We start from the raw sequence: 14,210 nt of genomic DNA, 5'->3' as shown, positions 1-14,210 counted from the left end.
TGAGGCACTGATGCTCTTAACACTTTGAAATCATGCTAATCTGATGAGGCACTGAGAGAATTCTGCAAGCAAACAAACCTGGAGCTGATAAGGAGCATCAGAGATAGAGCACACCAGGTATTTAGTGCTGGGAGCTGGGGAAGGCAGGAGCAATGCCCAGCACAGCTCCCCACAGCCCAGTGCCAGAGCTGTGGCAAGGCCTGCAGAGCAGCTGGCATGGGGAGGGAAGGGAAGGCAGCTTGCCCCAGCCACCGAGCACTGCAGCCCATGACAAGGAACGTTACACAGCAGGATGTAAGCGCTGCTGCTCACAGCTAGAATCTGAGCATTAACATTTCATCACAGCGCTTCCTTCGTCAGGATACAGAGAGATGGAGGTGGAGCACAGGCTAGAAACCACGGATAAAACCAACCAGGATAGAAGGGTTAGCTGCAAATGCAGGTTTCTTCTTGCCTCTGCAGAGTTGGATGAGGCTTGGGAAAACCTGAGTCCTCTCTGCACTGCCTATGGATAACACTGGTGTTCCTGAGACAGCCAGGCTTTTGGGTAATCCAGTGCTAAGTGCCATCAAAACAGCAGCATTAGTAGTAATTAAAAATGAGATGCTTTTAACACCAGGCAGCGTACTTTGGAGGCAGCCAGTTCACCCAAACAGGATTACGATAGCTCAGGATCTTACATCTTTATTTCCACCCTGGGATAAGTGCAAACAGCCTTGGAAGAAACAGGCACAAAATCCACTTAATGTCAAGATGGTTCTGAAGCGAAAATGTATTTTCCCCCCGTTTCTCCAGAACAGTCAAGATAAATACAAATATGGAAAGGGACTGACACTGGAAAGCAAACAGCATTTAGTCACCCACACAGACCTTGAACAAGCACTTTACTTCGTAAGTGAAAATAGCCTGTGAAAGCAGTTTTGTTCAGGGGAAGGAGAGTGGTAAAGAAATCCCTGATGGCTTATTTGTGGGAAATTAGAGCTAAAACCAAAATGTAGGAGGGAAAGCAGAATGATCTATAGTGGGAAACCTCCAGATGGAAGAAGCAGCTGGGTTGTGGTGGTCTACTAGCACACAAACGTGTAATGTAGCTGTGTGCGTCACCAGACATGCTCTTCTAGAGAACCCGTAAGCACACAGCTATGCACTCTCCTCCTGACCAGCCCCATTTTCAGGGAGTAGCAGGCTTATCAGACAGACAGTTTGTCTTCAGGCCACACATGTGAGTTGGCATCGGAAGCATTTGTCCCCTTTTTGACCCCAGCAAATTGGTTTATTCTACTTACACATTTTTGATCTGTAACCCACAACAGGTTTTTGGCACTGTTGCTGGAAGGTCAGGGAAGGACCACAGAAGAGGAAGTCCCAGGCACAGAGCCCTCACAGAGCATAATCCATCAGCTGCCTCTGCCAGGAATTTGCTATGTTTTGAATTCAAAGAATCTCTTTCAAAAACAAAAAAAACCCACTCTGGCATTCATGCCAAGATGGCAAGCTGGTGGAACAGCACATGGAGGATCCTATGTTCAGACAAGGCAGCCAGGCTTACAGAGATGCTCAGCTACAAGAGCTGTGAGGAGAAGATGAGCCGATCCTCCGGATGGGATGGGATGGGATGGGATGGGATGGGATGGAAAAGGCAGATTCATGCATGAAGAGAAACACCCTCTGAGAAGGGGCTCTGCTCCTGCCTGGCACTAAGCACACTGCTGGGCAGCCTGTTTATCAGCACTCCTGCCTGGGGCAGGACAAAGTGCCTATAGAGCTGATGGGGAGCTAAGAACAATTCCCTGCATTTCCTTCTCCCTCCAAGAACTGTAAAAGACATTTCAAAATGTAGACCCTTCTTCCATGAAGTGCCGGTGAACTGATGATTTCTGGCACAGTTTTGTTGAAGGATTCAGTAGGAGAGTCCAGGACATGTACCAGAAGACAGGAGATTCAGCCAGGAGGACAACTTTGGTCCTGAGCTGCTACAAAACAAGTCAGGTGATATTGAGGAACAAGAGACAACTACATGAGAAAGAGCTACGAATATCAACAGTATAGGGAAAAACACACCAGATGATGCTACCAAATGCACATTCTCTTCAAGAGCTCCCAGGTAAACTCATGTATACATGCTGGATGTCCAAGAAGATGCTGTGGAAGGAGGTGGAGGAGAGCTATGGGGATGGGTTTTCAAACAATAGAAGAGCACCCAACTGGAAGAGATGGCACTTAAGAGTTTCCAGCAGTGCTATTTCTAAAGACTTAATTCCCAAATGTCTGAAGAAGATGAATACAGGGGCCAGGAGCTTCCCCTTGCACAAGGCAGGCATATATTTAAAGAAGCAATAGCAGAGAAGAGATGGGCTGGATATCCCTCACTGGAGACAAATCACAGCATTCTGTTTTTCAGCATTCAGGTTTAAAAAAAATCTCCCAGACACGACAGTTCATGACTACTCATCTCACTGAGCAGTACCAGGGGATTTTATCATTACAATTACTTCATCACAGGATCAGCTCTCCTGCAGTTTCCCACCCCATGGTGAAGGACTGCCTTTCCTGGGAAGGGGTAATCCCCACAGGATTAGAGCATTTCGGAGAGTAGGCACACACCTCCCAATCTTCTCAAAGCACACTATTTATTGAACACACACAAGTGACAATACAAGAAATAAGTATGATGGTGATTTTCCCTGGATGGACAACAGCATCTCCCCTCTAGAGGCCCACCTCCAGGCTGTGCTGGATATAAACAACCATGTACTCCTCTGGCTGTCATGGGTGCAACATCACCCACTCACATTCTGGCACGTGAATAAACTTCCCTGCAGTTTGTGTTTCTCAGTAACCCTGCGGTAGTAGTCATGGTGACAAAACTGGGGTCCTTGGCAACACACCAATGATGCTGCAAATCTATGATGACTAATCCTAAAAGCCTAATTTACAGAAGTCATTTAAATGCTTAAAGATATGCAGGTCACTGCAGGGGGCGATTTAATGGCTATGGCATACTTAGTGGTGAAACAGTTGTACAGGAGGAACAGCCAGGACATCTTCTCTCCATAAAATCAAGTGGATTTTTAATGCAAGATGTAGACTAAAGATGTTTAAAGGAAAGCACAATTAAAACATAGGCATAATAACAAACCCAGCTGATTTCCAGTCAGAGACCTGGTCAGAGCTTCCAGATGAAACACTGTTTTAAGTAATAATCCCACACAACAATATCACTGATAAAGTACTGCCTGGTTTATTTGTGCCTATTCAGAATGTAATGAATGCTTTCTTCAATACATCTTGCCCATAAGCATATAACCATGATGCAGGAGAGCCAACTCCCCAGATTGCCCCCATTAAAAGCACACTGAGGACCTTCAGTGCAATGGTTTCCAGCTTTTCAAGGAGAGCCAATGGTCCAGTACCTGCTCCATGCTGGCTGCCCCTGTTCATTTCCCACGGGGGAGAATGTGCAGGACAGTGAATCTTGTTACCTATTCAAGGTTTCAGACCTCCAGCTTTTTCCTGGCACTAAAAAATTTAAGGTCATGTCTTCAATTAATATGCTGCTGATGTCACCAAGGGAAGTGCACCAAAGTGAGTGTACTGCTCTAACTGTGCTTGGCTGGACCAGCAAGGCAGCAGTAAATCCACTGCCTCTTTTTACGAAAGCTTTTACATTTTTCCTTGCCACCTGTCTGCCACCTGTGGTCCAACACACAAGAAAATGGAGAGTGGTTTCTACTCACATACAGCTCACCAAAAAGCCTTGGTATAGGCTCTCTCTCTGTCTTTATACAAATAAAAGAATAAACAACACCATATCTTACCCCAGAGAAGGCAAATCATGCTGGCCTCAGTCTGTAGAGTCCTAAATCTGTATCCCAGAGTGCTAAACAATTATCCCTCACCTAATTTGCTGTGGTTTTGAGTAAGCATCCACAGCACTCAACAACTGCCAGAGACAAGCATCGACACACAACCAGGTTAAAACACCTGATCACACATGATATGATTTCTGTGTCCTGATCCACTGCTTTAACCCAGTACCCCCTGCCCTTCCTGCATAGGCACCTTCCAGCAGAAAGGCTTCCTTCATGTGACCAGGAGCTAGGACACGAAGCACATTCATGTGGCAGAATGTAGGCTGCTTCAGTTAAAAGCAAGCAGACAAAAATACTTGTTGGGTAAAATCTTAGTTCTGCTTACGAGGATTTCCCCCTTATTAACACTTGACACAACATAACTGCCCTTGTCATTGCAGCTGAATTGTAGCCAATGCACGCACAAAGCACCATTGGTTCCTGTCATTAGTTTGTCAACATTTCTGTTCCTGTAGAAGAAATCAAGTTTAAATAGAGTTACCTGCACTCCCACTTCATTCTGTTCCTGTAATAAAGCAATAGCAACAACAGTAACTATGATAGGTACTAATGACTTCTTCTGCAGTTTAAAGGATGTGTCACTTGATGTGCATAATGCTTGTGTGGATGTAATCATGAGATGCTTCTCGTGTAAATTAATGCAAAACAAATACTCTGTAAGTCTTGAAGACAGACTAAACCTTTGCTCTTCTGAAAAACAAAACCCCTTGCTGATCCCATTTGGGGGTTGAACAGCGATTTTGGAGGGTGTGGACAGTTGTTCTTTCCTGTTATGCCTGCAATGGAGCCATTAGTCTCCTTGACCATTGTTCATTACCAGGATGCATCTACTACAGTAACAAACCTGAATGTAGATTTATGCCATTGATACTAGCATCACAGTCTTAGTGCTTAGGTACAGAACAGTACCATGACTTATCAATAATCAGGAAAAGAAATGGCAATGCTTTACATCAATTACAGCACAAGATGGGAGTCTAAACCCTGCTTTCTGAATCCCTGTGTGAAGTTGCTTCAAGCACAGCTCAGCTTCACCTCTGGTGATAACACGTCTACTACCCTCCCCCAGTACTACCATGAGCCTTTAATTAAACCACTCACACAATTCTGTGATACATTGTGTTATTTACAATGCTGTAAGGCTCTGTGCAGACTGAAATCCTGGATACAAAGATTTTTTTTGCTCATGAGTTTTTCAGCCAGGAGTATTTAGGCTTCTGTTGCTGAAATCAAGAAACCTTGCGTGGACCTTATTAGCGGTGCAGCTCACTGCTGCTGTCTGGGTCACCTCCCTGCTGCTCCTCCTTGGGTCACTTTCAGTAGCCTGTCATGTTCCCTTGTATCAAGGAGACCATAGCTGTGTAGGGCACCATAGCTGATGTCTACTTCCCTCCCCAGCGAGGCTGCCACTGCCCTCAAGCCCTAGCCAAGGCACTTCCATCGCACAGCACTGGTCAGCCCGGGCTGCCCACTCTACCTCTGGAAATGGTACTCCAGGTTCTGCACTGCCACATCGACATTGTGCTACAGAGAGGAAGGGCAAACCATGGTCTGCATCACACCTGGGCCGGGTATGGGCATCTTGGGGTGCCCATTTCTGCAACTGTAGCTGGAGTGAGCATTTGGGCACGATGGCAGGTCCTGTTGGCAGTTCAAAGGAAGGCTTAAGGATGGAAAAGGCAAGGTACTTTTAGCTGCAGCTCAGCTACAGGAGAACAACTTCCTGTAAAACACTACCTATGAAGTTGTTGAGTTTTCAATGGCTGCTGCAAAATCTAATCCCTGCTACACTTTATGCTCGGCTTCTCCTGAAACCCAGTATCTGCCATGGCCATTTAAAACTCAGCTGAACAAAGCATTAGGAGACAGGCTGTGTGGACCGATGGCATGGTCAGTGGGGTGTGCAGAGAGGTGACCTGAAGAGGGATTTACCATTTCTAAAACTCCAGTTAGAAGAAAAAAAACGAGAGTGGACAAGAAGAAGAATAAAAGAACAGGTTGCTGTGCTACCTGGGGGACTTGCAAGCTCTTCTCAACATCTGCAGAAGGGGTTGAATCCAGAACCAGGAACCCTGGGATGATGCTAGTTAAATGCTTCAATGGATTGGAAGTTATCTTCCAGTATATTTTTAGTTGGCACCAACAGACATTACATAATGGCTATTATATAACAGCATTACAGCAACAAATACTGTCTTTTGCGCTTTTTGTTTTTTTTTTTTCTTTCTTTCTCTCACTCTCTTTTTCTTCAAGACCTTCTCCTTAGTGGAGGATTGATCAGTAACTGCACTTTCCATCAAATGAGGCAGGCAAATCCTTAAGATAAAAAACAAATGGAGTAAAAATATTGCTACTAAGCCTGTGAGCACTTCTCTCTTGCCCAACCTCAAACAGAATTAACTATTCCCAGAATAGAAATTCCACTAAGGCTTCTCTGAAATTTAAAGGGACACGCTGTGATTCTCTGCAGACACTAAATTTCTCAATACTGTTTTTTTCTCTATCTCACAGTGATAGTTCAGAAGACAAAAATAAGAGGGTGGGGGAGAAGCACTACATAAGAGATGCTGAGGAAAAACTGAAGGGTTTTTTTTATCTGCTGGTAAGATCATTGCTTGTTGGTGCTCCTTCAAAATCTTCTCTGGCATATTTTTATCTTTTCTTCTTATCAGCCATACTGGCAGAGCAACAAAGACTTTTGCTTCCAAACTATGTGCTACATGAAAGAGAGAAGAAAGTTTCCAGAAGCCAGAAATATTTCCTTTCCTACATTTCCTATCTCTGAACCTAAAGAGAGCCAAAGCAGGCACACTGCCTCTGAATGCAGAAATAAAATCAGTTCAGTGGCACACCACAAGCTCCCATATCACGTCACCCTGCCAACTCAGGCAAGGGCCCTCTGTGCTTCTGTAATCCCAGCACAGAGCCTCCCTGACAAACACAGCAATCCCAGGACTTCTGCCTTTCTCATTCTGGCCCTCTAAAACAAATGACCTGATTCCAGGAAGAGCAAGAGACATAATCTGACAAATAATCTCTTCTTAGCTAGCAAGTTGCTCCCTTCTGTTGTTTCTCTCTTCCACCTCCCTAAACCTGGAAATGCCATTCATGCTCTCCACGGTTTATAAATAAACCAAACCCTGGACTACCTAGATGGGAAGGCAGTGTGCTGTGCACTTCACTGGTGTCACACACAGGAACAAAAACAACCCTGGGAGAGTGGAGAAGGAAAAAACACAAACAAATGCAGCTGCTTGGAGAGCACTATGTCAGCTCAGAGAGAGACTTCTTGGCTCTAAATGCTATTGCAGCAACAGCAGACCCCACTACTGACAGTGGGGCTCTGAAGGTAGCGATTGCAGCCCAGCGTGGAAGCACAGCCTGGCAGAGCTGCTCCTGTGAACATGAGCAAAAGCCCAAGAAAGCAGGACAAAGAGGAAGCAGAAGAGATGAAAATGAATTAGCTGGCATGACAGTGTTAGGTCTGGACTAAAGTAGTGCAGTTAGGGGACAAGAAACAGCATATAAAAACTTACCAAATGTACTAAGTTTTATTATTACATGGGGAATACGGCCTTGTTTTGTGGACTTCTGCCATCTAGCTATTATGATGTTCAACAATTAACTTCAGAAAGAGGAAATTTGCTGGAAAAGCTGGCTTGAGAAGTTGTTTTGAGCTGTGAAGACATGAATGCATGAGACTTCCTCTGCAAGTAGTCTGCGCTAACCACAAAGAATACAGTCCATTTGCCATTCAGGACTGAAAACACTAAGAGAAACAAGTGTCAAAAGCAGTAGGTGTACTTCCATTTGTCATAGATTTCTCCTCAATACAAACCACTAAGGGATTTTACAATAACCGACCACTTGTAGCACTGGAAAATAGCAAATACACATTTAACTGAGACAAAGGTTCATGGTTCTCAGGAGAAAGATTCCTCGTTCATTTCAAAGCTCCTCCCTGCTGAGCCTCCAGCCCCAGGTGCTTGCGATAAAGGCCCCTGATATGGCTGCAGTGGTGTTGCTGCTGTTGAGTGCCCTTCTCAAGATCAAAGCTCTCCAGGCAAACAGCACAACTGCTAAGTCCCTTGTTAATGAACCCTGCGACATGGCTGTGCTTAGATGGCGCTTCCTCATGCACGTATGCAAAGCAGGGGGAAAAGTCATCCTCAGGAATCCACAGCTGAACAGATGGAGGGGCACTGTTTATCCAACACCGACTGCAGTTGCTGCTGCAGCACTTGTGCCGGAGTCGCAGCAAACAGCCTGTCCCCAAACAGCGCAGCCACAATGGGAGCGCGCCTGGGGGTTTTCCTGCCTGGGGGAAAGAAAAGGATGTTTAATTTAAAAGGAAGGGAGCAGCATACAGACTGTGTGAACTTGTAAAAATCAGGTTTCACTCTGACATACTCAAATTTTGGCCAAGGGAAACCAGCTGGACTCTACAAGGTCATCTCAGTGGACCCAAACATGCATTCCCATTCCCACCCAGCCTCTCTGCACATACCTTTGCGACAGCCTGATATACCAAACCTCTCTCCTGGGAGAGCAGCAGGGTTATCCCTCATAGCCTTGCGGCATAATGCACTGAGGTTCAGTTCCATGGTGTTTCTGAGCTCTTTGGTTTCTTACTTTTAAGAGACTTCCAGGGAAGTGCATACAACAGGACTGTGAAGAATCCTACTAACCAGCTGCATGTCCAAGCACGAGCCTCTGCAAACATGCTGCTGCTGCTGTGCAAAAAAAAAAAAAAGCCAACTCCACTGTAAAGATTGTTCCACTGGATTTAAGATGGAATTAAAACATATTTAACTTTATAAGTAACATGTATTAAATTTAAGAATAAAATAAGAAGTTTCAGATCAGCAAAATATGAACCATTAATCAAACAGACACTCTGAAAGACTTCACTTTGAAATCTCTAGTGATTAGCTATGGGCACTCATCCAAGGAGGCCTGTGAGCTCTGTTTCACTGACATGTATTTTTAAACAACCTTCAGCAAAGAGGAGCTCCATTTGGGGCACAGAATACCAGCTTTGGGGGCTGGGACCAGTGTCTGCCACAGATCATCTTGCAAAGCATCTCACTGGATCCCAGTTCTCCATCTAAAAGATGGAAACAATATGCCCTGCTCCTAATTCCTGCATAGCTTTTACAACTGAATCTGCAGGGAATAACCACCTGTTCCTACACTCACATAGTGCACTGCTGTCACTGTTTGGTGATGAGGGCTGTGTACATCTGTAATATATACCATGCAGACAAAAAACCCCACAGTTGAAAGATCTTCAGATAAAATACAGCCAGTCTGTGGCAGGACCAGTTAGCCCTATCATTCCCAATTGTATTTAATGCATTATCTGAAATCACCCAGCAATACAGAGCCTGCAGCCTCTTTAATAGAATATTGATTACATGTTTTGCACAGTCCATGATGCAAACTGCTAGAAGCATCTCTCAGACTGCTTTAACATCACCTGCAACTCCAGGTATGCTGAAATTTGCCTGGGCTAGGTAAGGAGAGGTGACATTCCATCAACCTAGTGGCCCCTGCCTACTTGTGCTGAGCACAACATGTATTAACTTCTCTGTTTGCAAATTGCGCAGAATGCTCCAGAGACAAGAGTTTACACTGGTAACAAACACAGAATTAAACTGACAGTTTTAAAAGATTAGTAAAATGTTGCTTTCCATTCAAATTGGGGGAATAAATGATTATAAGAAAATAACTTCTCCCACAGAACGTTTACTCTATCCTGGAATGCATCAAGAGATATCTGCATTACTGCAAATCTTCATCAACAGAAATGCAAATGTTTAGAAAGAGGGAGAAACAGAGGAACAAGATGACCTGTTCCTTCCAACCCAAACCACTCTATAATGGAAAATAACACAGTTAAAAGGTTTTTCAGATTGGTCTGTATGAAACAAAATGGGCAAGCAGTGCTCATCTAAACTCTGCCAAAGCAGTAACCACTTAAGAAGTGCAAAAGCCCTGCAACATGGGAGCCAGGACAGGGGCCCTGGGGGAGTAGGCTGCCCAGTGCTGGGCCCAGTGGGAGCCCAGCAAACCAACTGCTGCTCGGCTGGGAGCAGGCAGCAAACTCACTCTTCTGTTCTGTCAGAGCCACCACTTCCCTCCCTGACAGTGCCAGTGGGGGTTCAACCCCACAGTCACTTCTGCAGCTTCTCGAAATCCTCAAGCAGAACAAGGCACAGCCCAGAGAATGGCTGGAAGGGCCTATTCTTGAGCCAGAAGCACCACTATGGCTTGGCTTCTACCTGCCCACCCTGCAGGACATACCAGCTGGAGAAAGGAAAACCCTGCAGAGGAAGGTGAAGTGCTAATTATAAAAAACAAAAGAGCAAGCAGAAAAGCAGCCATCAAGATGTTCAGTGTGCCTCATCAGTTGAGAGTGGGTTGATATAACATGCAGTTTGGTTTTAAATGTTTGCACGACATAAGTTTTTAATCTAAGATTTTACTGATCACTTGCACTAAATGGAGCAGAAACAGCTGTACTCCAAAGGGCCCTGCACTTTTTTCCAAGAGGTGTTTCTTGCCCCCATGAGTTTACATTTCCATCTAATCCAGAGATACCATGGATATAAGCAAAAATGCATTCTGTCTGCTTTCACAGCATGAGAAGCAAAGGAGAGCAAAGAAGGTAATTAGAGACAAGAATAGTTTAAATTCATTTCAGACATAATCCAAGAAGTCCAAAGTGGAACTTCACTGTACACTGCAGGCAATCAAAAGCAAAAGTCAGTCCCATGACAGGGCTTAGCAGAAACTGAGTACAAGCTCTCAAGCAAAGAAACAAAACAGACATCTTCAGAATAAACACAAGTTCTGAAAGAACTGACTGAGAGAGGTGATGGATGTCCCAGAGAAGGAGGCTTACAAAGTGATGCAGACTAAAACCCTGCTCCCCAGCTTTACCCTCTCCTTCCTTCTCACAGCTGGTCAGTCTGTGGGCAGACAGGCACACAGCTTGTCAGGGAATGAAACGGTTCATGCCTTAAACATTGTTATGAAGTAGTTTTGCCCATTATAGCAAAAACTGTATAAAGAAGCTACAACCACAGAAGCCTCCTTGAAGATGCCTGACTGGAACTTAGGATGGTGAGTTTACCCACCTAGATAAGATAAAGGGGACGCTATTGTACAATCATCTCAGGTCTGGGGAGAAACAAACAGGGCTGAGGGAAAGGAATGCATCCACAAGAAAGCCAAACCCAGCAGCTGCACCGAAAATCATCTCTGGCTGTGCTTTGGGTGGGGAGACCACCACCCACAGAAGCCAGATTTACACCACAGACTTCCCCCTCGAACAAGTGGAGGGGGGGAGGTTTCAGGTCCATGGTGTGACCTCTGGTCAGAGGCACAGAACACCCATCCTCCCTTACACAAACTGGCCCAGCTGTGGAACCCCCAACCCCACAGGCCACATCCACAGGACATTCAAGTGAGAGGCAGCTGAGGGAGTGTCATAATCCATCAAAGACCCCCCAGAGTGCTCCCCAGACGCATTCCTAAGGCTTTGCACCACAGAACTGCATGTGATGCAAAATGATGCAACAGATCCAGAGTCTGCTGCAAGAGACTGGCCCCCACCCCAGGGGAGGTACCTGGGCACTCCCACCTGGCCTGAACATATATTAATCCATCGGATTCTATGCTTTTTGAGGGACCTTCACCACCAAAAAGACCAGCTGGAGAGGATCAATGGAACATCTTTGGGATCCATGGAATGGTGATATTTTCTTTATTCTGTCTCTCTTTCTGTCCCCCCACCTCTTTTCTACTTCTTTCTCTTCCTTTTTCTCTCTTTTCCTCTCCCTCTCATATTTACTATTAAAGAAAACCCTTTCTTTAATTTACTATTAAATAAAAATACTATTGACTTTGGCATATGGTCTTGTTTGCACCTTAAGTCGGGCAGAGGTATTTCTAATAACTTGAAAACCGGATCATGACACAGCCCCAGCAGCAACCTCACACCTTGGCATGCCTTCAGCTTAGACTCCTGCCTTCAGGCTTGTCCTCCCCAATTCTGTTCCCGAAGTGCTGCCTTGACACAGCTAACCTCTAATTTGTAAGAATTAGAGCTGGACCTCCAAATCTTGGGTGCTAGAAACAAAAGGATAGATAACTTTTTCAGCTCTGCTGTGCCCCCCTGTTGTGAAAAGCCACGGGACAGCATGGTATGAAAGAAAACATAGAAGAGAAGCATCTCACAGAACAAAGCCATTGTGTTTGCACTGGATTTGTATGACCTCTTCCTTAGAGTAAACAAATCTAAACTTCTGAACCAGACACAGTTAGAGATGACTCTCCACTCCCAGAACTCCCCACTGATCCTGAAGATGAAAGAGAGCAAGAAAACACTAAATATGAGGTTGTTGCAGCCCCATCTCTTCCATGTGTGGAATGGATGGCCCTTCAAACAGGTAAAAGCAATCTGCACTTGAGTTAATCATCGATAATCTACTAATTTATTTATTAAGCTTTTATAACTTCCCTATACCTGTGCCCTTGATGAAAAGGGTGATCCTTCTTCTCAATATAGCTGGACATTATCTGTACATTTTCTCTATAGGATCAGTTTACTGCAGATCCCATGACAGCATGGAATTTTGGAAAGCAATGCATTCATCATCTGTCAGGGATCATGCTCCACAGTACTGGTCAGTCCCCAGTGGGAACAGCTCATCCTGCAACACTGCAAACCAAGTAAAGCACTAATGCACGTGCCCAAGCCCCTCAGTGAAGGTTAAAGACTCATTTAGCACCTGGTGCTGAAAATGGTGGTTCCTTGTCGACAACTCACAAATCATCATCCTGCAGCCTGCTTTACTCAACCACTCTGGCATGGTAACTGAGGATTTATCTTACACATGAAAATGTTTAAAGTGGTGCAATATTGAGTGCTCTGCTGGTGGGAGGCTGCCAAACAGAGGTTGTCACAGGCAGGGACACAATCCAATTTATCATCAAACCAGTATTTCTATTCCTGCCATTTGCTTTATTTAGTCTCCAGCTTCCCACAGTGGGAAGGACAGGGCTGTCTGCAGCCCCAGCCACATTCACCACTGAGTCAGGTGCCACCCCAGTGCCAGAGCTCTGGGTACTGTAATGGAGCTCAAAGCAGCAGCCTGTAATGATGCAACTGAATGCCTCATGCCTCATGAGACACATACAAGAGGAGGTAAATTTGCACAGGCAAACCGAGTTTTTTAATAACCACAGACCTTAATAACCACAGGCACTTTCAGTAATAGTTAAACAAAACGCTCAGAAACAAAACCAGTACAACTACCATCTTGGGTACTGAAAGCCGCTGAAAATCTGCAATCATATCAGAGCTTCATGGCCTGCTGCACATGCTGCTGCTTTAGAGTCAGCCCATCCTCCTGCCCCATGCACTGCAAATGTAGCTGGCGTCTTCCACTGCCCTGAGGTGATCTGCAATGAAAGACACCCTTTGTTGCCTGGCAGGTACTTGCTGCTTTGAGCGTCCTCGTGGGCAGTTCAAGGAGCAAGTGCTCTAGGTGGCCAATTTCTGCTCACCCACAAACCCAACGCCCACCAGTCTGTTCCTCTTTCTTCTCTTCCCCCCTCCCACCTCCCCCTTCCCAGTTACCCTCTACAGCTCAAACCCCATACTCTATTCCTATTCTCCTTGTTCCTATGTCCATCTTTTGCTCTTTTTTGTCTTTTCTTGTTCTCCCCACTGACCCTGTACCCTATCTTCCCTGACACTAGATCTATCCCAACCAGCCTGTCCGCATCTCCATCACTGCCACTCTCACAGATTTGTCCCCAACAATCTCAGACTAATTATTTATACCTTTATTCTGGTTCGTCCTCTGATTTGTATTGGTAACAGCAGGGTCAGAAACCTCCTTTGCTCCTGCACACCCCCGAGGATCTCTGCTCCCAACTGCACCACTGAGGCCTCCCCTACAACCAAGGGTACAGCATCTCCTGCCAGCATAAGCTGCACTACAAACTGCAAAAAACCCACCAGACTTGATGTCACTCTGTCTTAGTTTAAAACAGTCTATTTTTTTTGGTGGGTGGAGAAAGCCACAGAGGCAGCTTCTGAAAGGGAAGCTGCTTGAAGCTTCTACCACATCCAGCAGAGCCAATCCCCTGAAGACTCTGACGACGGACATGTTAATGGCCCAATTAGAGGAGTTGGTAACGCCTCTGTGATGACATATTTAAGAAGGGAAAAAAGGCGTGCAGAGTCTCCTTTTTTTTCTTATGAGGGGCGGGTAGGTGCCTCAGCCAGGTGCCTCAGCCAGGTGCCTCAGCCAGGGGCAGCCA

At 45.4% G+C, this 14,210-nt stretch overlaps 1 protein-coding gene across 7 annotated transcripts in view; it reads right to left on the bottom strand.

The window, feature by feature from the left end:
• Positions 1-14,210, bottom strand: part of GATSL2 (GATS protein like 2) — a 139,151-nt gene that overhangs the window by 28,164 nt on the left and 96,777 nt on the right. For 2 of the 7 annotated variants that reach the window (XM_017735292.1, XM_017735291.1), the window contains one exon: positions 8,380-8,605. The exons of 1 other annotated variant lie outside the window; for it this stretch is intronic. In XM_017735292.1, coding sequence (XP_017590781.1) covers positions 8,380-8,476 — 97 coding nt within the window. In that variant the 5' untranslated portion in view covers positions 8,477-8,605. Of the gene's footprint in view, positions 1-8,379; positions 8,606-13,197; positions 13,344-13,728; positions 13,929-14,210 lie in introns of those variants that run through there. 4 more of the 7 variants (XM_017735295.1, XM_017735294.1, XM_017735293.1 and 1 more) reach the window with 3 other exon arrangements.

This window comes from Corvus brachyrhynchos, unplaced genomic scaffold (genome assembly GCF_000691975.1).
Source record: "Corvus brachyrhynchos isolate BGI_N302 unplaced genomic scaffold, ASM69197v1 scaffold15, whole genome shotgun sequence".
Taxonomy (NCBI): Eukaryota; Metazoa; Chordata; class Aves; order Passeriformes; family Corvidae; genus Corvus; species Corvus brachyrhynchos.
The sequence above is the reverse complement of the archived record's forward strand: the minus strand, read 5'-3'. Positions and strand labels throughout refer to the sequence as shown.